The following is a 27,224-nucleotide window of genomic DNA, read 5'->3' as shown; positions in this document are numbered from 1 at the left end:
TTGTTCCTTTCACCTGAACAAGGCCACTTGTGTTGTGGCCGAAACGTCGTGAGAATTTCATTGTTTTATTTTATTATTTTATTCGCATTCTACGTGGTGGTGACTTTACCGACAGAACCAAAGAGGATGAATCCTTGCAGTCACACGAAAGCTTTACATCAAAAGATTATCATGAAGTCGATGATGATGTCGATGATGATGTCAATGTTGTCGATGATGTTGTCGATGATAATCATGTCCATGATGATGATGACGATGTTGATGATGTTGATGATGTCGATAATGATGATGTTGATGATGATAATCACGTCGATATTGATGATGCTGATGATGATGTTGGTGATGATGATGATGATCACATCGATAATGATGATGTTGATGATGATGTTGGTGATGATGTCAATGTTGTCGATGATAATCATGTCCATGATGATGATGACGATGTTGATGATGTCGAAAATGATGTTGATGATGATAATCACGTCGATAATGATGATGTTGATGATAATCACGTCGATAATGATGATGTTGATGATGATGTTGGTGATGATGATAATCACGTCGATAATGATGATGATGACAATGTTGATGATGATGATCACATCGATAATGATGATGTTGATGATGATAATCACGTCGATAATGATGATGCTGATGATGATGTTGGTGATGATGATAATCACGTCGATAATGATGATGGTGATGTCGATGATAATCATGTCCATGATGATGATGACGATGTTGATGATGTTGATGATGTCGATAATGATGATGTTGATGATGATAATCACGTCGATATTGATGATGCTGATAATGATGTTGGTGATGATGATGATGATCACATCGATAATGATAATGTTGATGATGATGTTGGTGATGATGTCAATGTTGTCGATGATAATCATGTCCATGATGATGATGACGATGTTGATGATGTCGAAAATGATGTTGATGATGATAATCACGTCGATAATGATGATGTTGATGATAATCACGTCGATAATGATGATGTTGATGATGATGTTGGTGATGATGATAATCACGTCGATAATGATGATGATGATGACAATGTTGATGATGATGATCACATCGATAATGATGATGTTGATGATGATAATCACGTCGATAATGATGATGCTGATGATGATGTTGGTGATGATGATAATCATGTCGATAATGATGATGGTGATGTTGATGATGATCACATCTATAATGATGATGTTGATGATGATAATCACGTCGATGATGATGATGATGTTGGTGATGATAATCAAGTCGATAATGATGCTGATGATGATGTTGGTGATGATGATAATCACGTCGATAATGATGATGGTGATGTTGATGATCACATCGATAATGATGATGTTGATGATGATAATCACGTCGATAATGATGATGCTGATGATGATGTTGGTGATGATGATAATCAAGTCGATAATGATGATAATCTGCTGCTGACGACGACACGTGTCCCAGCGGTGGCTAGGGGGAGTAGTGATCTCTCTCTCTCCCGGCGTACGGGAGGAGGAGGAGGCGGAGGAGGAGGAGGCGGAGGAGGAGGAGGCGGAGGAGGAGGAGGAGGCGGAGGAGGAGGAACACCTCCCGCTCCCCTCTCGGGATTGCTCCCGAGAGGAGGTTCCGTGCGGAGCCGCGGGGGAGCGGATAACGCGACGCCACGGGCGGATCGAGGGCGCACCTAGCCTGGCGCGGAGCAGACACCGGTGGCACGGGAACTCCACTCCGTCCGAGGAGACGAGCGTGACGTCGCTGAGGTGGAGGCTGAGACACGGTGGGGAGAGACACGGTGGGACGGTGGGAGAGACGCGGTGGGAGAGACGCGGTGGGAGAGACGCGGTGGGAGAGACACGGTGGGAGAGAGGGGGTGGGAGAGACACGGTGGGAGAGACGCGGTGGGAGAGACACGGTGGGAGAGAGGGGGAGAGACACGGTGGGAGAGACACGGTGGGAGAGACACGGTGGGAGAGACACGGTGGGAGAGACACGGTGGGAGAGACGCGGTGGGGAGAGACACGGTGGGGAGAGACACGGTGGGAGAGACACGGTGGGAGAGACGCGGTGGGAGAGACACGGTGGGAGAGAGGGGGAGAGACACGGTGGGAGAGACACGGTGGGAGAGACATGGTGGGAGAGACATGGTGGGAGAGACGCGGTGGGAGAGACACGGTGGGAGAGACACGGTGGGAGAGACACGGTGGGAGAGACACGGTGGGAGAGACACGGTGGGAGAGATACGGTGGGAGAGACACGGTGGGAGAGACACGGTGGGAGAGACACGGTGGGGAGAGACACGGTGGGAGAGACACGGTGGGAGAGACACGGTGGGAGAGACACGGGGGGAGAGACACGGTGGGAGAGACACGGTGGGAGAGACACGGTGGGGAGAGACACGGTGGGGAGAGACGCGGTGGGAGAGACACGGTGGGGAGAGACACGGTGGGAGAGACACGGTGGGAGAGACACGGGGGGAGAGACACGGTGGGAGAGACACGGTGGGGAGAGACACGGTGGGAGAGACACGGTGGGGAGAGACGCGGTGGGAGAGAGGGGGTGAGAGAGACACGGTGGGAGAGACACGGTGGGAGAGACACGGGGGGGAGACACGGTGGGAGAGACACGGTGGGAGAGACACGGAGAGACACGGTGGGAGAGAGAGGGAGAGACACGGAGACACGGGGGGAGAGACACGGTGGGGAGAGACACGGTGGGAGAGAGGAGGAGAGACATGGTGGGAGAGACACGGTGGGAGAGACACGGGGGGAGAGACACGGTGGGAGAGACACGGTGGAGAGAGACACGGTGGGAGAGACACGGTGGGGAGAGACGCGGTGGGAGAGAGGGGGTGGGAGAGACACGGTGGGGAGAGACACGGTGGGGAGAGACACGGTGGGAGAGACACGGTGGGGAGAGACGCGGTGGGGAGAGACACGGTGGGGAGAGACACGGTGGGAGAGACATGGTGGGAGAGAGGGGGTGGGAGAGAGGGGGTGGGAGAGAGGGGGTGGGAGAGACACGGTGGGAGAGAGGGGGTGGGAGAGACGCGGTGGGGAGAGACACGGTGGGGAGAGACACGGTGGGAGAGACACGGTGGGGAGAGACGCGGTGGGGAGAGACACGGTGGGGAGAGACACGGTGGGGAGAGACACGGTGGGAGAGACATGGTGGGAGAGAGGGGGTGGGAGAGAGGGGGTGGGAGAGAGGGGGTGGGAGAGACACGGTGGGAGAGAGGGGGTGGGAGAGACGCGGTGGGAGAGAGGGGGTGGGAGAGACACCGTGGGAGAGAGGGGGGAGACACGGGGGGGGGAGACACGGGGAGACACGGGGGAGAGACACAGGGTAGAGGTAGAGAGTTATTCACACAAAGAGCATTGCTACTGATGACGATGATAATGAAGGCAGCGGTGGTGGTTTGATACAAAGCCGATGATGATGATGGTTAATATTTCTCCAGAGCTGATGATGATGGTGCTGCTGATGAAGATGATGGCGCTGCTGATGATGAGGCTGCTAATGATGATGCTGCTGCTGATGATGATGGCGCTGCTGATGGTGATGGTGTTGCTAATGATGATGCTGCTGCTGATAATGATGGCGCTGCTGCTGATGATGGCGCTTGCTGATGATGATGGTGGTGATGATGATGGCGCTGCTGCTGATGATGCTGCTGCTGATGATGCTGCTGCTGCTGATGATGATGATGGTGCAGCTGATGATGATGGTGCTGCTGATGATGACGCTGCTGCTAATGATGATGGTGCTGATGATGATGGCGCTGCTGCTGGTTGTCACCTCTGGAGGCGGTTGAAGCTGAGCGGCGTTGGGGCTGCCATCACGAATCCCTCCCCATCCACGTAGCGGCCGGCCTGGAGCCTGCGGTGGTGACACGGGGTGACCGCTCACCCACCCACCAACTCGCTCACCCACCCACCAACTCGCCCACCCACCCACCAACTCACCCACCCACCAACTCACCCACCCACCCACCAACTCACCCACCCAACTCGCCCACCCACCCACCAACTCGCCCACCCACCCACTCGCCCACCCACCAACTCGCCCACCCACCCACCAACTCGCCCACCCACCCACCAACTCGCCCACCCACCCACCAACTCACCCACCCACCCACCAACTCACCCACCCACCCACTCACCCACCCACCCACCAACTCGCCCACCCACCCACCAACTCACCCACCCACCCACCAACTCACCCACCCACCCACCAACTCACCCACCCACCCACCAACTCACCCACCCACCCACCAACTCACCCACCCACCAACTCACCCACCCACCCACCAACTCACCCACCCACCAACTCACCCACCCACCAACTCACCCACCCACCCACCAACTCACCCACCCACCAACTCACCCACCCACCAACTCACCCACCCACCCATACACCAATTCACCCACCACCCACCCACTCACCCACCCACTCACCGCTCCAGCAACTGCTGGGCCCCCAGTGTGTGAGCTCCCTGTATGAGTGTGGCTATCAGGGTGGTGTCCATGCGTCTCTTGCCAGACCCATCGCGACTGCCGTCCCTAGACACAGACACGCACAGAAATCACAACCACAGGGACACAGCACAGATAAAGGTCCCCCGTGTAGCCTCTAGCAGGCTGTAGGGGCAAGTGCTGTTAGTAGTAGCTACCTACACAGACAAAGGTCCCCCGTGTAGCCTCTAACAGGCTGTAGGGGCAAGTGCTGTTAGTAGTAGCAGCAACAACAGCGTCTATGAAGGCTACCGGCACTGTGGCACACACGGAGGGGGTGGGTGGCCAGCAGCACCACCACCACCACGCCCGGCCGCCTTTGTCTCTCCCCAGTGCCACACACAAACTCACCCACCCACTCACCCACCCACTCACCCACCCACCCACTCTCCCATCCACCCATCCACCCATCCACCCACTCACCCACTCACTCACCCACCCACCCACCCACTCACCCACCCACTCACCCACTCACTCACCCACCCACTCACTCACCCACCCACTCACCCACCCACCCACTCACCCACCCACTCTCCCATCCACCCATCCACCCACCCACCCACCCACCCACTCACTCACCCACTCACCCACCCACTCACCCACCCACCCACTCACCCACCCACCCACTCTCCCATCCACCCACTCACCCACCCACCCACCCACTCACCCACCCACTCACCTCACTCACCCACTCACCCACCCACTCACCCACCCACCCATTCTCCCATCCACCCATCCACCCACTCACCCACTCACCCACCCACCCACCCACTCACCCACTCACTCACTCACCCACTCACTCACCCACTCACTCACCCACTCACCCACCCACTCACCCACCCACTCACCCACCCACTCACCCACCCACCCACCCACCTCAATTCTCGTGCAGTTCCGCTGTAGACCATCTGGACGAGGATGGCCAGCGAGTGTGCAGGCACCTCCACGCCCTGCTGCTGCTGCTGCTGCTGCCCCTGCCCAGGGCAGGGCCCTGCCTGCCAGCGGCCCCGGGTGGCTGGGCACGCGGCCTCCAGGACCAGACGGTGAGCGGCCACGGGGGCGGGCCGGTGAGCGTCGGGGTGAGCGTCGGGGTGAGCGTCGGGGTGAGCGTCGGGGTGAGCGTCGGGGTGAGGGGGCGGACAGGGCAGTAGGAGGGCGTCTCCCGTGCTGGGCACGTCGGCCAGGAGACGGAGCAGCGACTCGGGCATGGAGGGGCCGGGCAGCAGCGAGGGCGGTGCCGGGAGGCTGGGAGAGAGGTGGGTGGGTGAGTGGGTGGGTGGGTGAGCGAGTGAGTGGGTGAGTAGGTGAGCGAGTGAGTGAGTGGGTGGGTGAACGAGTGAGCGAGTGGGTGAGTAAGTGGGCGAGTGGGCGAGCGTGTGGGTGGGTGGGTGAGAGAGTGAGTTGGTGAGCGAGTGAGTGGGTGAGTGAGTGAGCAAGCGAGTGAGTGAGTGTGTGAGCAATCGAGTGAGCGAGCGGGTGAGTTTGTGAGCGAGTGGGTGAATGGGTGAGTAAATGGGTGAGCGAGTAAGTGAGTGGTTGAGTGGGTGGGTGAGTGAGTGAGTGGGTGGGTGAATGAGTGAGTGGGTGAGTGAGTGTGTGAGTGTGTGAGCGAGTGTGTGAGTGTGTGAGCGAGTGGGTGAGTGAGTGTGTGAGCGAGTGGGTGAGCGAGTGAGCGAGTGGGTGAGTGAGCGAGTGTGTGAGTGAGTGAGTGAGCGAGTGTGTGAGTGAGTGGGTGAGCGAGCGTGCCACTCACCCAGCGAGTGGGTGAGTGAGTAGGTGAGTGGGTGAGTGAGTGAGTGGGTGAGCGAGCGTGTGGGTGAGTGTGTGAGTGGGTGAGCGAGTGGGTGAGCGTGTGAGTGAGTGAGTGTGTGGGTGAGTGTGTGAGTGGGTGAGCGAGCGTGTGGGTGAGTGAGTGGGTGAGCGAGTGGGTGAGTGAGTGGGTGAGCGAGTGGGTGAGTGAGTGGGTGAGTGAGTGAGTGGGTGAGTGAGTGAGTGTGTGAGCGAGCTTGCCACTTACCCAGCGAGTGGGTGAGTGGGTGAGCGAGTGGGTGAGTGAGTGGGTGAGCGAGTGGGTGAGTGAGTGGGTGAGTGAGTGGGTGAGTGAGTGAGTGGGTGAGCGAGCGAGCCACTGACCCAGCGAGTGGGTGAGTGGGTGAGTGAGTGGGTGAGCGAGCGAGCCACTCACCCAGCGAGTGGGTGAGTGTATGAGTGAGTGAGTGAGTGGGTGAGCGAGTGGGTGAGTGTGTGGGTGAGTGAGTGGGTGAGTGGGTGAGTGAGCGTGTGGGTGAGTGAGTGGGTGAGCGAGTGGGTGAGCATGTGGGTGAGCGAGTGGGTGAGTGAGTGGGTGAGTGGGTGAGTGAGCGAGCGAGCCACTGACCCAGCGAGTGGGTGAGTGAGTGGGTGAGTGAGTGGGTGAGTGGGTGAGTGAGCGAGCGAGCCACTGACCCAGCGAGTGGGTGAGTGAGTGAGTGGGTGAGTGGGTGAGTGGGTGAGTGGGTGAGTGAGCCACTCACCCAGCGAGTGGGTGAGTGAGTGAGTGGGTGAGTGGGTGAGTGGGTGAGTGGGTGAGTGAGCCACTCACCCAGCGAGTGGGTGAGTGAGTGAGTGGGTGAGTGGGTGAGTGGGTGAGTGAGCCACTCACCCAGCGAGTGGGTGAGTGAGTGAGTGGGTGAGTGGGTGAGTGGGTGAGTGAGCCACTCACCCAGCGAGTGGGTGAGTCTGCACACAGCTGTAGTTGTCTCCACGCCGCGAGTCGGTGGCCACGCAGAGAGCACGGTGGAGGAGTGGAACCCGGAGCACGCTCACCCTCACCACCTCCACCTCACCTACACTCACCACCACCACGCTCACCCTCACCACCTCACCTACACACTCACCACCACCACGCTCACCCTCACCACCACCACCTCACCTACACTCACCACCACGCTCACCCTCACCACCTCCACCTCACCTACACGCTCACCACCACGCTCACCCTCACCACCACCACCTCACCTACACACTCACCACCACCACGCTCACCCTCACCACCACCACCTCACCTACACGCTCACCACCACGCTCACCCTCACCACCTCCACCTCACCTACACGCTCACCACCACGCTCACCCTCACCACCACCACCTCACCTACACGCTCACCACCACGCTCACCCTCACCACCACCACCTCACCTACACGCTCACCACCACGCTCACCCTCACCACCTCCACCTCACCTACACACTCACCACCACCACGCTCACTCTCACCACCTCACCTACACGCTCACCACCACCACCACCACCACTCTCACCCTCACCACCTCCACCTCACCTACACACTCACCACCACCATGCTCACCCTCACCACCTCCACCTCACCTACACTCACCACCACCATGCTCACCCTCACCACCTCCACCTCACCTACACACTCACCACCACCACCCTCACCACCTCACCTACACTCACCACCACCACGCTCACCCTCACCACCTCCACCTCACCTACACTCACCACCACCACGCTCACACTCACCACCTCCACCTCACCTACACTCACCACCACCACGCTCACACTCACCATCTCCACCTCACCTACACTCACCACCACCACCACGCTCACCACCTCCACCACCACCTCACCTACACTCACCACCACCACGCTCACCCTCACCACCTCACCTACACTCACCACCACCACGCTCACCCTCACCACCACCACCTCACCTACACTCACCACCAGCACGCTCACCCTCACCACCTCCACCTCACCTACACACTCACCACCACCATGCTCACCCTCACCACCTCCACCTCACCTACACTCACCACCACCACCACGCTCACCCTCACCACCTCCACCTCACCTACACTCACCACCAGCACGCTCACCCTCACCACCTCCACCTACACTCACCACCACGCTCACCCTCACCACCTCCACCTCACCTACACTCACCACCACCACGCTCACCCTCACCACCTCCACCTCACCTACACGCTCACCACCACCACGCTCACCCTCACCACCTCCACCTCACCTACACTCACCACCACCACGCTCACCCTGACCACCTCCACCTCACCTACACACTCACCACCACCACGCTCACCCTGACCACCTCCACCTCACCTACACACTCACCACCACCATGCTCACCCTCACCACCTCCACCTCACCTACACTCACCACCACCACCACGCTCACCCTCACCACCTCACCTACACACTCACCACCACCACGCTCACCCTCACCCTCACCACCTCACCTACACACTCACCACCACACGCTCACCCTCACCACCTCCACCTCACCTACACTCACCACCACCACCACGCTCACCCTCACCACCTCCACCTCACCTACACTCACCACCACAACGCTCACCACCTCACCTCCACCTCACCTACACACTCACAACCAGCACGCTCACCCTCACCACCTCACCTACAGAGAGAGTAGGTGAGCGAGTGGGTGAATGTGAGTAGGTGAGCGAGTGGGTGAATGTGGGTGAGTGAGTGAGTGAGTGAGTGGGTGAGTGTGTGAGTGAGCGAGTGGGTGAATGTCTGGGTGAGTGGGTGAATGTGTGGGTGAGTGAGTGGGTGAGTGAGTGAGTGAGTGGGTGAGTGAGTGGGTGAGTGAGTGAGTGGGTGAGTGAGTGGGTGAGTGAGTGAGTGGGTGAGTGAGTGGGTGAGTGAGTGGGTGAGTGAGTGAGTGAGTGGGTGAGCGAATGAGTGAGTGGGTGAGCGAGTGAGTGAGTGAGGGGGTGAGTGTTCTTATGAGCACCTGTGCTCTTGAACATCTGTGTGGTGAGCGTGCAGGGGCGTGACGCCCGGCGTGCTAATGGGGAGGCGGCCGCTGCTGGATCTGTGAACACAGAGATAGCGGAGTGAGTGGGTGGGTGGGTGAGTGGGTGAGTGAGTGGGTGAGTGGGTGAGTGGGTGAGTGAGTGGGTGAGTGGGTGAGTGAGTGAGTGAGTGGGTGGGTGAGTGAGTGAGTGGGTGAGTGAATAAGCATGCGGGTGAGTGAGTGAGCATCCGGGTGAGTGAGTGAGCGAGTGGGTGAGTGAGCATGCAGGTGAGTGAGTGAGTGGGTGAGTGAGTGAGCATGCGGGTGAGTGAATGAGTGAACATGCGGGTGAGTGAGTGAGTGGGTGAGTGAGTGAGCATGCGGGTGAGTGAGTGAGTGAGCATGCGGGTGAGTGAGTGAGCATGCGGGTCAGTGAGTGAGTGAGCATGCGGGTGAGTGAGTGAGTGCGCATGCAGGTGAGTGAGTGAGTGGGTGAGTGAGTATGCAGGTGAGTGAGTGGGTGAGTGAGTGAGCATGCAGGTGAGTGAGTGAGTGAGCATGCAGGTGAGTGAGTGAGTGAGCATGCAGGTGAGTGAGTGAGTGAGCATGCAGGTGAGTGAGTGAGTGGGTGATTTATGCGTGGGCGAGTGTGCGGGCGAATGAGATGGCGGGCGGGTACAGTGGGCGAGTTCTCCCGCCGGTGACCGTCCCACCTCTAGGTTGGCTCCGTGGCTCCCAGGCCCCCGTGAAGACCTCCCCATCCTCGCTGCTCACGATGACCGAGTTGGAGCCCAGGGCGAGGTCGCCCACGGAGATCGGCCTTGCTCCAGAGTCGTGCACCAGCAGGCGGCTCCACACGCTAGCACGCCACATGTACACCTACACACACACATGTACAGACACAAACACAAAGACAAAGATCCCCCATATAGCCTGTAACAGACTGTAGGGGCAAGTGCTGTTAGCGAGCAGCACCTATGAAGGCCGGATCGGTACACGAGGGGGTGGGTGGCCAGCACCACGCCCGACCGCCTTTGTCTCCCTAGTGGCAATGTTTACACACCACACCAGGTACTCATTTGAGGCTGAGTCGACCTAGGGGAGGCCCGGGACCGGTTCAGATAATCGTCACTGGTGTTGGCCGTGAGCGGGAATCGAACTCGGGTCGCCAGGTTCATAGCGCAGCGCGCCAACCGCTACACTACCGCTCCCCACATGTACCTACACACACACATATACAGACACAAACACAGAGACACACACACACATATATATATATACAGACACACACACGTACAGACACACTCACACATGTAAAGACACACACACACACGTACACACACACATATATACAGACACACACGTACACACACACATATATACAGACACACACATACACACACACATATATACAGACACACACGTACACACACACACACTCGCACGCCACATGTACACCTACACACACACACGTACAGACACACACACATGTACAGACACACACACAGAGACACACAACAACAACCGCCATTCGCCACTAAGTGGCGGTGACGTCACAACGACGCTTGTGCCAGGCTATGTGCACCCTGAGGCCACGTGAAGTGTCGAACGCCCGCTGGCAGGAGGTCACGGGGCAGACCCAGGTGCCACGGGTCGAATGACTGAGATGACTGGCTGATGCACCACCTGTGCCCCCTACTGTGCCAACCTGCTGTGCTTTAGCCACCCGGCGCTCCGCTCGTTGTTGTGAGCGTCGCTCCTCCGCCCTCCTTTGTTGTTGGAGGGCGACTACCTCCAACTGTCCAGTAGCATCCTTCACGAGCCTCCTCCACAGAGGTCGATCTTGACACCGCTGGTACCAGTCATCGGCAAATCCACTCAGCTCCACGTCCTCCTGTACCACATCACTCCATCTCTTCTCTAGCCCGTGCCGCGCCCGCTTAGCCCCCTCAATCCGGCCGAACAAAAGCTGTTTCGGCATGCGTTGGCTGGGCATGCGGGCTACATGACCCAGCCATCGCAGCCTTGCCCGCCGGAGCTCACCGATGGGACCTTGCCCAGATCTTTCAAGGATTTGTGAGCTCCTCACACAATCCAGTCTGGTTAAACCCAGGATGGATCGTAGGCAGGCCAGCCTAAATGTTTCTAACCGGCGAAGATGTTCCATTAGGGGGGTCCACGTTTCGCAAGCGTAGAGAAGGGAGGGAATGACCATGGCCGAGAAGAGCTGAAGTTTAATGCGGAGCGACAGACCAGGTAGCTTCCACACAGCGTTACGCAACCGATGAAAAGATATTGCCGCTCGACTGATTCGGAGTGAGACCTCTGCTGTTAAACTGGAGCCAGTCATAAGCACACTACCCAGGTATGGGAAACTCTCCACTCTCTCCACAACTGCCCCATCACCGATTGGGAGTTGTGGGGGTGGAGTGTCCGATAGTACAAAATACCCAGGCAGGTGCTTAGTTTTGGTGGGGCTGATGGTAAGGCCCCACCTCTTAGTGGCACGCTCCAGTCTCAGCAGCAGCGTCTCCAACTCCTCCTCTGACTGAGCAGCTACTACCAAATCATCAGCATACATAACGTGGTTGACCAATAGGGAGCCATCCCTTGACCGCACCCGGGCATCGATCAGCCTCCCATTATACCTGTACCATAAGGAGATTCCCCCGGTACAGCTATTGAAGGCTTCACGAACTACATAGTCAAAATAGATGTTAAATAATGTGGGAGCCAGAGGACATCCCTGTCGCACCCCAAGGTGTACAGGGAATGGCTCTGACTCCCGGCCACGTAGTTTTACCCGGGCCCGCTCACCATCATGAAGGTCCTTAATGATCGTGAGCAGAGGGTCAGGTACTCCAAAAGCACGAAGAACGACCCAGAGCCCAGGCCTACTGATGGTATCATAGGCCTTGACCAGGTCAATAAAGCAGAGATGTAGGTCTTGTTGGAATTCCCTACACCTCTGCTGTAGCAGACGGACAGAAAATATGGCATCTGTGCAGGACCGCCCTTTCCTGAAACCGCATTGGGGCTCCGCAAGCCTCTCCCCAGCGTGCCTGGCAAGGCGATGCTGAATAATCCTTGCCAGGACCTTTCCCGGCACACTGAGGAGTGAGATGCCCCTGTAGTTGTTACAGTCTGTGCGGTCCCCCTTCTTAAAAAGGGGGACCACCAGGGCATCCTTCCAATCCTGCGGAACCCGTCCAGCGGCCCAGACCGTTGTTATGATGTCATATAGGGCAGTCTGTGCACAAACGCCACCCTCCCTCAGCATTTCGCTTGGGAGATCATCTCTGCCCGCTGCCTTTCCTGGTCTCAGACTCCGGATCGCCTTCAGTACTTCCTCAACAGATGGCACCTCAGCCAGCCACTCACAGGGGGTGACTTCTTCCAATATTTGAGGCACCACAGCCTCAGCAGGGTCATCCTCACATTGTGCCACGATGTTTTCCTGGCTGAGGGATTTTCCCTCCCCCAGGACCTCACAGAAATGCTCAGCAAATCTGCGAACCTGTTCCTGGGGGTCGGAGATTGGATCACCGTTTTTTCCCCTAATGATGGTAATAGGTGTGGCGCTGCAGGTTACTTTTTTGATGGAGTTAAATAGAGATTTGTGATCGCGGGCCACTGAGGCAGGCTCCATCTCCTCAACAACCCGTGACCACCACCCATCCTTGCAGCGCCTCACGGCTCTCCGAACCTCCTAGCGAAGGCTGCGGTAAGCCTCCTCATTCTCTGACGTGGGATTCTGTAGCCGATGACAGTGGGCCTGTCGCTTTTTCTCAACCATCCTGAACAGCTCCTCTGTCAGCCAGGGTCTCTGGGGAGGTCTGGACCGCGTACCCAAAGCAGCCATTGCAGCTGCATGAGTCACAGTCCTAAACCTTGCCCATTTACCCTCGACATCAGGAGGAGTCGGGGACGATGCCAATCCCAGCCCCAAGCGATGATGAAATTCTCGCTTGCAACTTTCATCAGATAACTGAGACCAGGCCACTTTAGGTAGGAATGGGGTCCTGGGTGTACACCCACCACCGGAGTGGAAGAATGGCAGGCGCATCTTACAGATGACTAGTCGATGGTCAGAGTGCAGATCAGCTCCACGGTAGGTCCTGGTGTCAAGGACATAGGCTCGCATCCGCTGGTCCGTCACTATGTAGTCCAGCAGATGTTCTTGCTTGGACCCGGCATGCATCCATGATGTTGTGTGGATGCGCCAATGCCGGAACAGCGTGTTGGTAATTACAAGCCCATGGGCTGCACAAAAATCTAGCAGCCTCCTACCGTTGTTATTGAGCTGATCTGGCCCATGCCCTCCAATCACTCCAGACTAGGTGCCAGTATCATGACCAACTCGGGCATTAAAGTCACCCAACATGATGACTCTATCCTGAGGGGCCACTTTAGCCAGCACCTGTGACAGGAGGTCATAGAATGCATCTGACTCATCGGCTTTGCCTGCATCCCTCCACGGATGTTCATCTTCGGTGGGGGCATAAGTAACCACGACCACCATTCCTCGCCTCCGGTTAATGGGAAGGCGAGCCCAAAGTAGCCTGGGGCTTACAGCTTCCCACACCTCACCGCCACGCTCCCACGCCCCCTTCATTCTTTTGTTCAAAAGAAGAGCCACACCCTGTTGTTTGGCAGTCTGCTGCCCCGAGTAGAGGACTGTCCACCCCTCATGGTGGCAGGAGCCAGAGCCGGTCCACCGGACCTCCTGAATGCCGCATAGATCCAGGCGGTACCAGTCCAGCTCCCGACAGAGGAGTGGCAGCCTCTCCTCTGCAGTGAGCGTTCGAACATTCCACGTGGCCACCCGTAGTGGCTTTTCGTTGTTTCTGGAGGAGCCCCGAGGGTGGATATTCAATCTCCTGGCTCCGCCAATTGGGGTTTGGCCAGGAGACGTCATAGACGCCTGGCCCCCCGGGGCCTCCGGCACAAGCTTATTAGTTACATATTTCAGTTTAACTTGTGGTTTCGTGGTAATTAATCGAAGGTGGAGGGGTTACCAGCCCCTCGCACCCGCCCAGAGCCCCCGTTTAGCCCCTGTGGTGGACACATATGCCATGAGGGGAGGAGCCAATCAAAATTGGATCTCCCCCCACAGCACTGTCCACGACAGAGTTGCCCGTCCGGCACCGCGAGGAGGTAGGGGGTTGTTGAGGCACACACACACATGTACAGACACACACACACGTACACATATATACAGACACACACACACGTACACACACACTCGCACGTACACCTACACACACGTACACACACACACTCGCACGCCACATGTACACCTACACACACACACGTACAGACACACACACATGTACAGACACACACACAGAGACACACACACACATATACAGACACACACACACACGTACACACACACATATACAGACACACACACACGTACACACACACATATACAGACACACACACACGTACACACACACACATATATATACAGACACACACACGTACACACACATACACTCGCACGCCACATGCACACCTACACACACACCTACACACACACACACGTACAGACACACATGTACACCTACACACACACACACACGCCACATGTACACCTACACACACACACACGTACAGACACACACATATACAGACACACGTACACACACACACACATGTATACAGACACACATGTATACAGACACACACACGTACAGACACACACACACGTACAGACACACACACACACGTACAGACACACACACACGTACAGACACACACACGTACAGACACAAATATACACAAAAGACAAAGATCACCCCCGAATAGTAGTGCTGTTAGCGAGCACCTATAAAGGCCGGCCCACGGCACACGAAGGGGTGGGTGGCCAACACCACGCCCGGCCGCCTTTGTCTCCCTAGTAGCGATGTTTACACATCGCACCAGGTATTCATTTGAGGCTGAGTTGTCCTAAAGGAGGGCCCAGGACCGGTTCAGATAATCGTCACTGGCGGTGTTGGCCGTGAGCGGGAATCGAACCCAGGTCACCAGGTGCAGAGCGCAGCGTAGCGCTAACCACTACACTACCACTCCCCTCAAAAATATACACACACACACACAGACACATACACACATACACACACACACACAGACACACACACACAGACACACAGACACACAACAACAACAACCGCCATTCGCCACTAAGTGGCGGTGACGTCACCACGACGCTTGTGCCAGGCTATGTGCACCCTGAGGCCACGTGAAGTGTCGAACGCCCGCTGGCAGGTGGTCACGGGGCAGACCCAGGTGCCACGGGTCGACTGACTGAGATGACTGGCTGATGCACCACCTGTGCCCCCTACTGTGCCAACCTGCTGTGCTTTAGCCACCCGGCGCTCTGCTCGCTGTTGTGAGCGTCGCTCCTCCGCCCTCCGTTGTTGTTGGAGGGCGACTGCCTCCAACTGCCCAGTAGCATCCTTCACGAGCCTCCTCCACAGAGGCCGATCTTGACACCGCTGGTACCAGTCATCGGCAAGTCCACTCAGCTCCACGTCCTCCTGTACCACATCACTCCATCTCTTCTCTAGCCCGTGCCGCGCCCGCTTAGCCCCCTCAATCCGGCAAAACAAAAGCTGTTTCGGCATGCGGTGGCTGGGCATGCGGGCTACATGACCCAGCCATCGCAGCCTTGCCTGCCGGAGGAGCTCACCGATGGGACCCTGCCCAGATCTTTCAAGGATTTGTGAGCTCCTCACACAATCCAGTCTGGTTAAACCCAGGATGGATCGTAGGCAGGCCAGCCTAAATGTTTCTAACCGGCGAAGATGTTCCATTAGGGGGGTCCACATTTCGCAAGCGTAGAGAAGGGAGGGAATGAACGTGGCCGAGAAGACCTGAAGCTTAGTGCAGAGCGACAGACCAGGTAGCTTCCACACAGCGTTACGCAACCGATGAAAAGATATTGCCGCTCGACTGATTCGGAGTAAGACCTCTGCTGTTAAACTGGAGCCAGTCATAAGCACACTGCCCAGGTATGGGAAACTCTCCACTCTCTCCACAACTGCCCCATCACCGATTGGGAGTTGTGGGGGTGGAGTGTCCGATGGTACAAAATACCCAGGCAGGTGCTTAGTTTTGGTGGGGCTGATGGTAAGGCCCCACCTCTTAGTGGCACGCTCCAGTCTCAGCAGCAGCGTCTCCAACTCCTCCTCTGACTGAGCAGCTACTACCAAATCATCAGCATACATAACGTGGTTGACCAATAGGGAGCCATCCCTTGACCGCACCCGGGCATCGATTAGCCTCCCATTATACCTGTACCATAAGGAGGTTCCCCCGGTACAGCTATTGAAGGCTTCACGAACTACATAGTCAAAATAGATGTTAAATAATGTGGGAGCCAGAGGACATCCCTGTCGCACCCCAAGGTGTACAGGGAATGGCTCTGACTCCCGGCCACGTAGTTTTACCCGGGCCCGCTCACCATCATGAAGGTCCTTAATGATCGTGAGCAGAGGGTCAGGTACTCCAAAAGCACGACCCAGAGCCCAGGCCTACTGATGGTATCATAGGCCTTGACCAGGTCAATAAAGCAGAGATGTAGGTCTTGTTGGAATTCCCTACACCTCTGCTGTAGCAGACGGACAGAAAATATGGCATCTGTGCAGGACCGCCCTTTCCTGAAACCGCATTGGGGCTCCGCAAGCCTCTCCTCAGCGTGCCTGGCAAGGCGATGTTGAATAATCCTTGCCAGGACCTTTCCCGGCACACTGAGGAGTAAGATGCCCCTGTAGTTGTTACAGTCTGTGCGGTCCCCCTTCTTAAAAAGGGGGACCACCAGGGCATCCTTCCAATCCTGCGGAACCCGTCCAGTGGTCCAGACTGTTGTTATGATGTCATATAGGGCAGTTTGTGCACAAACGCCACCCTCCCTCAGCATTTCGCTTGGGAGATCATCTCTGCCCGCTGCCTTTCCTGGTCTCAGACTCCGGATCGCCTTCAATACTTCCTCAGCAGATGGCACCTCAGCCAGCCACTCACAGGGGGTGACTTCATCCAATATTTGAGGCACCGCAGCCTCAGCAGGGTCATCCTCACTTTGTGCCACGGTGTTTTCCTGGCTGAGGGATTTTCCCTCCCCCAGGACCTCACAGAAATGCTCAGCAAATCTGCGAACCTGTTCCTGGGGGTCGGAGATTGGATCACCGTTTTTTCCCCTAATGATGGTAATAGGTGTGGCGCTGCAGGTTACTTTTTTGATGGAGTTAAATAGAGATTTGTGATCGCGGGCCACTGAGGCAGGCTCCATCTCCTCAACAACCCGTGACCACCACCCATCCTTGCAGCGCCTCACGGCTCTCCGAACCTCCTAGCGAAGGCTGCGGTAAGCCTCCTCATTCTCTGACGTGGGATTCTGTAGCCGATGACAGTGGGCCTGTCGCTTTTTCTCAACCATCCTGAACAGCTCCTCTGTCAGCCAGGGTCTCTGGGGAGGTCTGGACCGCGTACCCAAAGCAGCCATTGCAGCTGCATGAGTCACAGTCCTAAACCTTGCCCATTTACCCTCGACATCAGGAGGAGTCGGGGACGATGCCAATCCCAGCCCCAAGCGATGATGAAATTCTCGCTTGCAACTTTCATCAGATAACTGAGACCAGGCCACTTTAGGTAGGAATGGGGTCCTGGGTGTACACCCACCACCGGAGTGGAAGAATGGCAGGCGCATCTTACAGATGACTAGTCGATGGTCAGAGTGCAGATCAGCTCCACGGTAGGTCCTGGTGTCAAGGACATAGGCTCGCATCCGCTGGTCCGTCACTATGTAGTCCAGCAGATGTTCTTGCTTGGACCCGGCATGCATCCATGATGTTGTGTGGATGCGCCAATGCCGGAACAGCGTGTTGGTAATTACAAGCCCATGGGCTGCACAAAAATCTAGCAGCCTCCTACCGTTGTTATTGAGCTGATCTGGCCCATGCCCTCCAATCACTCCAGACTAGGTGCCAGTATCATGACCAACTCGGGCATTAAAGTCACCCAACATGATGACTCTATCCTGAGGGGCCACTTTAGCCAGCACCTGTGACAGGAGGTCATAGAATGCATCTGACTCATCGGCTTTGCCTGCATCCCTCCACGGATGTTCATCTTCGGTGGGGGCATAAGTAACCACGACCACCATTCCTCGCCTCCGGTTAATGGGAAGGCGAGCCCAAAGTAGCCTGGGGCTTACAGCTTCCCACACCTCACCGCCACGCTCCCACGCCCCCTTCATTCTTTTGTTCAAAAGAAGAGCCACACCCTGTTGTTTGGCAGTCTGCTGCCCCGAGTAGAGGACTGTCCACCCCTCATGGTGGCAGGAGCCAGAGCCGGTCCACCGGACCTCCTGAATGCCGCATAGATCCAGGCGGTACCGGTCCAGCTCCCGACAGAGGAGTGGCAGCCTCTCCTCTGCAGTGAGCATTCGAACATTCCACGTGGCCACCCGTAGTGGCTTTTCGTTGTTTCTGGAGGAGCCCCGAGGGTGGATATTCAATCTCCTGGCTCCGCCAATTGGGGTTTGGCCAGGAGACGTCATAGACGCCTGGCCCCCCGGGGCCTCCGGCACAAGCTTATTAGTTACATATTTCAGTTTAACTTGTGGTTTCGTGGTAATTAATCGAAGGTGGAGGGGTTACCAGCCCCTCGCACCCGCCCAGAGCCCCCGTTTAGCCCCTGTGGTGGACACATATGCCATGAGGGGAGGAGCCAATCAAAATTGGATCTCCCCCCACAGCACTGTCCACGACAGAGTTGCCCGTCCGGCACCGCGAGGAGGTAGGGGGTTGTTGAGGCACACACACACATGTACAGACACACACACACGTACACATATATACAGACACACACACACGTACACACACACTCGCACGTACACCTACACACACGTACACACACACACTCGCACGCCACATGTACACCTACACACACACACGTACAGACACACACACATGTACAGACACACACACACACGTACACACACACATATACAGACACACACACACGTACACACACACATATACAGACACACACACACGTACACACACACACATATATATACAGACACACACACGTACACACACATACATATATATACAGACACACACACGTACACACACATACACTCGCACGCCACATGCACACCTACACACACACCTACACACACACACACGTACAGACACACATGTACACCTACACACACACACACGCCACATGTACACCTACACACACACGTACAGACACACACATATACAGACACACGTACACACACACACACACATGTATACAGACACACATGTATACAGACACACACACGTACAGACACACAACAACAACCGCCATTCGCCACTAAGTGGCGGTGACGTCACCACGACGCTTGTGCCAGGCTATGTGCACCCTGAGGCCACGTGAAGTGTCGAACGCCCGCTTGCAGGTGGTCACGGGGCAGACCCAGGTGCCACGGGTCGACTGACTTAGATGACTGTCTGATGCACCACCTGTGCCCCCTACTGTGCCAACCTGCTGTGCTTTAGCCACCCGGCGCTCCGCTCGCTGTTGTGAGCGTCGCTCCTCCGCCCTCCGTTGTTGTTGGAGGGCGACTGCCTCCAACTGCCCAGTAGCATCCTTCACGAGCCTCCTCCACAGAGGCCGATCTTGACACCGCTGGTACCAGTCATCGGCAAGTCCACTCAGCTCCACGTCCTCCTGTACCACATCACTCCATCTCTTCTCTAGCCCGTGCCGCGCCCGCTTAGCCCCCTCAATCCGGCCAAACAAAAGCTGTTTCGGCATGCGGTGGCTGGGCATGCGGGCTACATGACCCAGCCATCGCAGCCTTTCCTGCCGGAGGAGCTCACCGATGGGACCCTGCCCAGATCTTTCAAGGATTTGTGAGCTCCTCACACAATCCAGTCTGGTTAAACCGAGGATGGATCGGAGGCAGGCCAGCCTAAATGTTTCTAACCGGCGAAGATGCTCCATTAGGGGGGTCCACGTTTCGCAAGCGTAGAGAAGGGAGGGAATGACCGTGGCCGAGAAGACCTGAAGCTTAGTGCGGAGCGACAGACCAGGTAGCTTCCACACAGCGTTACGCAACCGATGAAAAGATATTGCCGCTCGACTGATTCGGAGTGAGACCTCTGCTGTTAAACTGGAGCCAGTCATAAGCACACTGCCCAGGTATGGGAAACTCTCCACTCTCTCCACAACTGCCCCATCACCGATTGGGAGTTGTGGGGGTGGAGTGTCCGATGGTACAAAATACCCAGGCAGGTGCTTAGTTTTGGTGGGGCTGATGGTAAGGCCCCACCTCTTAGTGGCACGCTCCAGTCTCAGCAGCAGCGTCTCCAACTCCTCCTCTGACTGAGCAGCTATTACCAAGTCATCAGCATACATAACGTGGTTGAGCAATAGGGAGCCATCCCTTGACCGCACCCGGGCATCGATTAGCCTCCCATTATATCTGTACCATATGGAGATTCCCCCGGTACAGCTATTGAAGGCTTCACGAACTACGTGGTCAAAATAGATGTTAAATAATGTGGGAGCCAGAGGACATCCCTGTCGCACCCCAAGGTGTACAGGGAATGGCTCTGACTCCCGGCCACGTAGTTTTACCCGGGCCCGCTCACCATCATGAAGGTCCTTAATGATCGTGAGCAGAGGGTCAGGTACTCCAAAAGCACGAAGAACGACCCAGAGCCCAGGCCTACTGATGGTATCATAGGCCTTGACCAGGTCAATAAAGCAGAGATGTAGGTCTTGTTGGAATTCCCTACACCTCTGCTGTAGCAGACGGACAGAAAATATGGCATCTGTGCAGGACCGCCCTTTCCTGAAACCGCATTGGGGCTCCGCAAGCCTCTCCTCAGCGTGCCTGGCAAGGCGATGCTGAATAATCCTTGCCAGGACCTTTCCCGGCACACTGAGGAGTGAGATGCCCCTGTAGTTGTTACAGTCTGTGCGGTCCCCCTTCTTAAAAAGGGGGACCACCAGGGCATCCTTCCAATCCTGCGGAACCCGTCCAGTGGTCCAGACTGTTGTTATGATGTCATATAGGGCAGTCTGTGCACAAACGCCACCCTCCCTCAGCATTTCGCTTGGGAGATCATCTCTGCCCGCTGCCTTTCCTGGTCTCAGACTCCGGATCGCCTTCAATACTTCCTCAGCAGATGGCACCTCAGCCAGCCACTCACAGGGGGTGACTTCATCCAATATTTGAGGCACCGCAGCCTCAGCAGGGTCATCCTCACTTTGTGCCACGATGTTTTCCTGGCTGAGGGATTTTCTCTCCCCCAGGATCTCACAGAAATGCTCAGCAAATCTGCGAACCTGTTCCTGGGGGTCGGAAATTGGATCACCGTTTTTTCCCCTAATGATGGTAATAGGTGTGGCGCTGCAGGTTACTTTTTTGATGGAGTTAAATAGAGATTTGTGATCACGGGCCACTGAGGCAGACTCCATCTCCTCAGCAACCCGCGACCACCACCCATCCTTGCAGCGCCTCACGGCTCTCCGAACCTCCGAGCGAAGGCTGCGGTAAGCCTCCTCATTCTCTGACGTGGGATTCTGTAGCCGATGACAGTGGGCCTGTCGCTTTTTCTCAACCATCGTGAACAACTCCTCTGTCATCCAGGGTGTCTGGGGAGGTCTGGACCGCGTACCCAAAGCAGCCATTGCAGCTGCATGAGTCAAAGTCCTAAACCTCGCCCATTTACCCTCGACATCAGGAGAAGTCGGGGACGATGCCAATCCCAGCCGCAAGCGATGATGAAATTCTCGCTTGCAACTTTCATCAGATAACTGAGACCAGGCCACTTTAGGTTGGAATGGGGTCCTGGGTGTACACCCACCACCGGAGTGGAAGAATAGCAGGCGCATCTTACAGATGACTAGTCGATGGTCAGAGGGCAGATCAGCTCCACGGTAGGTCCTGGTGTCAAGGACATGGGCTCGCATTCGCTGGTCCGTCACTATGTAATCCAGCAGATGTTCTTGCTTGGACCCGGCATGCATCCATGATGTTGTGTGGATGCGCCGATGCCGGAACAGCGTGTTGGTAATTACAAGCCCATGGGCTGCACAAAAATCTAGCAGCCTCCTACCATTGTTATTGAGCTGATCTGGCCCATGCCCTCCAATCACTCCAGACCAGGTGCCAGTATCATGACCAACTCGGGCATTGAAGTCACCCAACATGATGACTCTATCCCGAGGGGCCACTTTAGCCAGCACCTGTGACAGGAGGTCATAGAAGGCATCTGACTCATCGGCTTTGCCTGCATCCCTCCACGGATGTTCATCTTCGGTGGGGGCATAAGTAACCACGACCACCATTCCTCGCCTCCGGTTGATGGGAAGGCGAGCCCAAAGTAGCCTGGGGCTTACAGCTTCCCACACCTCACCGCCACGCTCCCACGCCCCCTTCATTCTTTTGTTCAAAAGAAGACCCACACCCTGTTGTTTGGCAGTCTGCTGCCCCGAGTAGAGGACTGTCCACCCCTCATGGTGGCAGAAGCCAGAGCCGGTCCACCGGACCTCCTGAATGCCGCATAGATCCAGGGGGTACCGGTCCAGCTCCCGACAGAGGAGTGGCAGCCTCTCCTCTGCAGTGAGCGTTCGAACATTCCACGTGGCCAACCGTAGTGGCTTTTCGTTGTTTCTGGAGTAGCCCCGAGGGTAGGTATTCAATCTCCTGGCTCCGCCAATTGGGGTTTGGCCAGGAGACGTCATAGACGCCTGGCCCCCCGGGGCCTCCGGCACAAGCTTAGTTGTTACATATTTCAGTTGAATTCGTAGTTTCGTGGTAATTAATTGAAGGTGGAGGGGTTACCAGCCCCTCGCACCCGTCCAGAGCACACACACACGTACAGACACACACACACACGTACAGACACACACACACGTACAGACACACACACGTACAGACACAAATATACACAAAAGACAAAGATCACCCCCGAATAGTAGTGCTGTTAGCGAGCACCTATAAAGGCCGGCCCATGGCACACGAAGGGGTGGGTGGCCAACACCACGCCCGGCCGCCTTTGTCTCCCTAGTAGCGATGTTTACACATCGCACCAGGTATTCATTTGAGGCTGAGTTGTCCTAAGGGAGGGCCCAGGACCGGTTCAGATAATCGTCACTGGCGGTGTTGGCCGTGAGCGGGAATCGAACCCAGGTCACCAGGTGCAGAGCGCAGCGTAGCGCTAACCACTACACTACCACTCCCCTCAAAAATATACACACACACACAGACACATACACACATACACACACACACAGACACACACACACAGACACACACGCACAGACACACAACAACAACAACAACCGCCATTCGCCACTAAGTGGCGGTGACGTCACCACGACGCTTGTGCCAGGCTATGTGCACCCTGAGGCCACGTGAAGTGTCGAACGCCCGCTAGCAGGTGGTCACGGGGCAGACCCAGGTGCCACGGGTCGACTGACTGAGATGACTGGCTGATGCACCACCTGTGCCCCCTACTGTGCCAACCTGCTGTGCTTTAGCCACCCGGCGCTCCGCTCGCTGTTGTGAGCGTCGCTCCTCCGCCCTCCGTTGTTGTTGGAGGGCGACTGCCTCCAACTGCCCAGTAGCATCCTTCACGAGCCTCCTCCACAGAGGCCGATCTTGACACCGCTGGTACCAGTCATCGGCAAGTCCACTTAGCTCCACGTCCTCCTGTACCACATCACTCCATCTCTTCTCTAGCCCGTGCCGCGCCCGCTTAGCCCCCTCAATCCGGCCAAACAAAAGCTGTTTCGGCATGCGGTGGCTGGGCATGTGGGCTACATGACCCAGCCATCGCAGCCTTGCCTGCCGGAGGAGCTCACCGATGGGACCCTGCCCAGATCTTTCAAGGATTTGTGAGCTCCTCACACAATCCAGTCTGGTTAAACCCAGGATGGATCGTAGGCAGGCCAGCCTAAATGTTTCTAACCGGCGAAGATGTTCCATTAGGGGGGTCCACGTTTCGCAAGCGTAGAGAAGGGAGGGAATGAACGTGGCCGAGAAGACCTGAAGCTTAGTGCAGAGCGACAGACCAGGTAGCTTCCACACAGCGTTACGCAACCGATGAAAAGATATTGCCGCTCGACTGATTCGGAGTGAGACCTCTGCTGTTAAACTGGAGCCAGTCATAAGCACACTGCCCAGGTATGGGAAACTCTCCACTCTCTCCACAACTGCCCCATCACCGATTGGGAGTTGTGGGGGTGGAGTGTCCGATGGTACAAAATACCCAGGCAGGTGCTTAGTTTTGGTGGGGCTGATGGTAAGGCCCCACCTCTTAGTGGCACGCTCCAGTCTCAGCAGCAGCGTCTCCAACTCCTCCTCTGACTGAGCAGCTACTACCAAATCATCAGCATACATAACGTGGTTGACCAATAGGGAGCCATCCCTTGACCGCACCCGGGCATCGATTAGCCTCCCATTATACCTGTACCATAAGGAGATTCCCCCGGTACAGCTATTGAAGGCTTCACGAACTACATAGTCAAAATAGATGTTAAATAATGTGGGAGCCAGAGGACATCCCTGTCGCACCCCAAGGTGTACAGGGAATGGCTCTGACTCCCGGCCACGTAGTTTTACCCGGGCCCGCTCACCATCATGAAGGTCCTTAATGATCGTGAGCAGAGGGTCAGGTACTCCAAAAGCACGACCCAGAGCCCAGGCCTACTGATGGTATCATAGGCCTTGACCAGGTCAATAAAGCAGAGATGTAGGTCTTGTTGGAATTCCCTACACCTCTGTTGTAGCAGACGGACAGAAAATATGGCATCTGTGCAGGACCGCCCTTTCCTGAAACCGCATTGGGGCTCCGCAAGCCTCTCCTCAGCATGCCTGGCAAGGCGATGCTGAATAATCCTTGCCAGGACCTTTCCCGGCACACTGAGGAGTGAGATGCCCCTGTAGTTGTTACAGTCTGTGCGGTCCCCCTTCTTAAAAAGGGGGACCACCAGGGCATCCTTCCAATCCTGCGGAACCCGTCCAGTGGTCCAGACTGTTGTTATGATGTCATATAGGGCAGTCTGTGCACAAACGCCACCCTCCCTCAGCATTTCGCTTGGGAGATCATTTCTGCCCGCTGCCTTTCCTGGTCTCAGACTCCGGATCGCCTTCAATACTTCCTCAGCAGATGGCACCTCAGCCAGCCACTCACAGGGGGTGACTTCATCCAATATTTGAGGCACCGCAGCCTCAGCAGGGTCATCCTCACTTTGTGCCATGGTGTTTTCCTGGCTGAGGGATTTTCCCTCCCCCAGGACCTCACAGAAATGCTCAGCAAATCTGCGAACCTGTTCCTGGGGGTCGGAAATTGGATCACCGTTTTTTCCCCTAATGATGGTAATAGGTGTGGCGCTGCAGGTTACTTTTTTGATGGAGTTAAATAGAGATTTGTGATCACGGGCCACTGAGGCAGACTCCATCTCCTCAGCAACCCGCGACCACCACCCATCCTTGCAGCGCCTCACGGCTCTCCGAACCTCCGAGCGAAGGCTGCGGTAAGCCTCCTCATTCTCTGACGTGGGATTCTGTAGCCGATGACAGTGGGCCTGTCGCTTTTTCTCAACCATCCTGAACAACTCCTCTGTCATCCAGGGTGTCTGGGGAGGTCTGGACCGCGTACCCAAAGCAGCCATTGCAGCTGCATGAGTCACAGTCCTAAACTTCGCCCATTTACCCTCGACATCAGGAGGAGTCGGGGACGATGCCAATCCCGGCCGCAAGCGATGATGAAATTCTCGCTTGCAACTTTCATCAGATAAGTGAGACCAGGCCACTTTAGGTTGGAATGGGGTCCTGGGTGTACACCCACCACCGGAGTGGAAGAATGGCAGGCGCATCTTACAGATGACTAGTCGATGGTCAGAGGGCAGATCAGCTCCACGGTAGGTCCTGGTGTCAAGGACATGGGCTCGCATTCGCTGGTCCGTCACTATGTAGTCCAGCAGATGTTCTTGCTTGGACCCGGCATGCATCCATGATGTTGTGTGGATGCGCCGATGCCGGAACAGCGTGTTGGTAATTACAAGCCCATGGGCTGCACAAAAATCTAGCAGCCTCCTACCGTTGTTATTGAGCTGATCTGGCCCATGCCCTCCAATCACTCCAGACCAGGTGCCAGTATCATGACCAACTCGGGCATTGAAGTCACCCAACATGATGACTCTATCCCGAGGGGCCACTTTAGCCAGCACCTGTGACAGGAGGTCATAGAAGGCATCTGACTCATCGGCTTTGCCTGCATCCCTCCACGGATGTTCATCTTCGGTGGGGGCATAAGTAACCACGACCACCATTCCTCGCCTCCGGTTGATGGGAAGGCGAGCCCAAAGTAGCCTGGGGCTTACAGCTTCCCACACCTCACCGCCACGCTCCCACGCCCCCTTCATTCTTTTGTTCAAAAGAAGACCCACACCCTGTTGTTTGGCAGTCTGCTGCCCCGAGTAGAGGACTGTCCACCCCTCATGGTGGCAGGAGCCAGAGCCGGTCCACCGGACCTCCTGAATGCCGCATAGATCCAGGCGGTACCGGTCCAGCTCCCGACAGAGGAGTGGCAGCCTCTCCTCTGCAGTGAGCGTTCGAACATTCCACGTGGCCACCCGTAGTGGCTTTTCGTTGTTTCTGGAGTAGCCCCGAGGGTAGGTATTCAATCTCCTGGCTCCGCCAATTGGGGTTTGGCCAGGAGATGTCATAGACGCCTGGCCCCCCGGGGCCTCCGGCACAAGCTTAGTTGTTACATATTTCAGTTTAATTCGTGGTTTCGTGGTAATTAATTGAAGGTGGAGGGGTTACCAGCCCCTCGCACCCGTCCAGAGCCCCCGTTTAGCCCCTGTGGTGGACACATATGCCATGAGGGGAGGAGCCAATC

The 27,224-nt window shown here is 56.3% G+C and overlaps 1 protein-coding gene across 1 annotated transcript in view; it reads right to left on the bottom strand.

The window, feature by feature from the left end:
• The window catches only part of LOC116958162 (uncharacterized), a 67,675-nt gene that overhangs the window by 30,916 nt on the left and 9,535 nt on the right, over positions 1 to 27,224 (bottom strand). Inside the window, exons 5-11 of the mRNA XM_032980661.2 lie at positions 10,014 to 10,179; positions 9,298 to 9,378; positions 7,228 to 7,351; positions 5,403 to 5,771; positions 4,470 to 4,574; positions 3,811 to 3,891; positions 1,700 to 1,782 (exon numbers count right to left, since the gene is read on the bottom strand). Coding sequence (XP_032836552.2) covers positions 1,700 to 1,782; positions 3,811 to 3,891; positions 4,470 to 4,574; positions 5,403 to 5,771; positions 7,228 to 7,351; positions 9,298 to 9,378; positions 10,014 to 10,179 — 1,009 coding nt within the window. The remainder of the gene's footprint in view (positions 1 to 1,699; positions 1,783 to 3,810; positions 3,892 to 4,469; positions 4,575 to 5,402; positions 5,772 to 7,227; positions 7,352 to 9,297; positions 9,379 to 10,013; positions 10,180 to 27,224) is intronic.

This window comes from Petromyzon marinus, chromosome 73, assembly GCF_048934315.1.
Source record: "Petromyzon marinus isolate PM22_M1 ecotype Great Lakes invasive population chromosome 73, UKy_Petmar_22M1.pri1.0, whole genome shotgun sequence".
Lineage (NCBI taxonomy): Eukaryota > Metazoa > Chordata > Hyperoartia > Petromyzontiformes > Petromyzontidae > Petromyzon > Petromyzon marinus.
The sequence above is the reverse complement of the archived record's forward strand: the minus strand, read 5'-3'. Positions and strand labels throughout refer to the sequence as shown.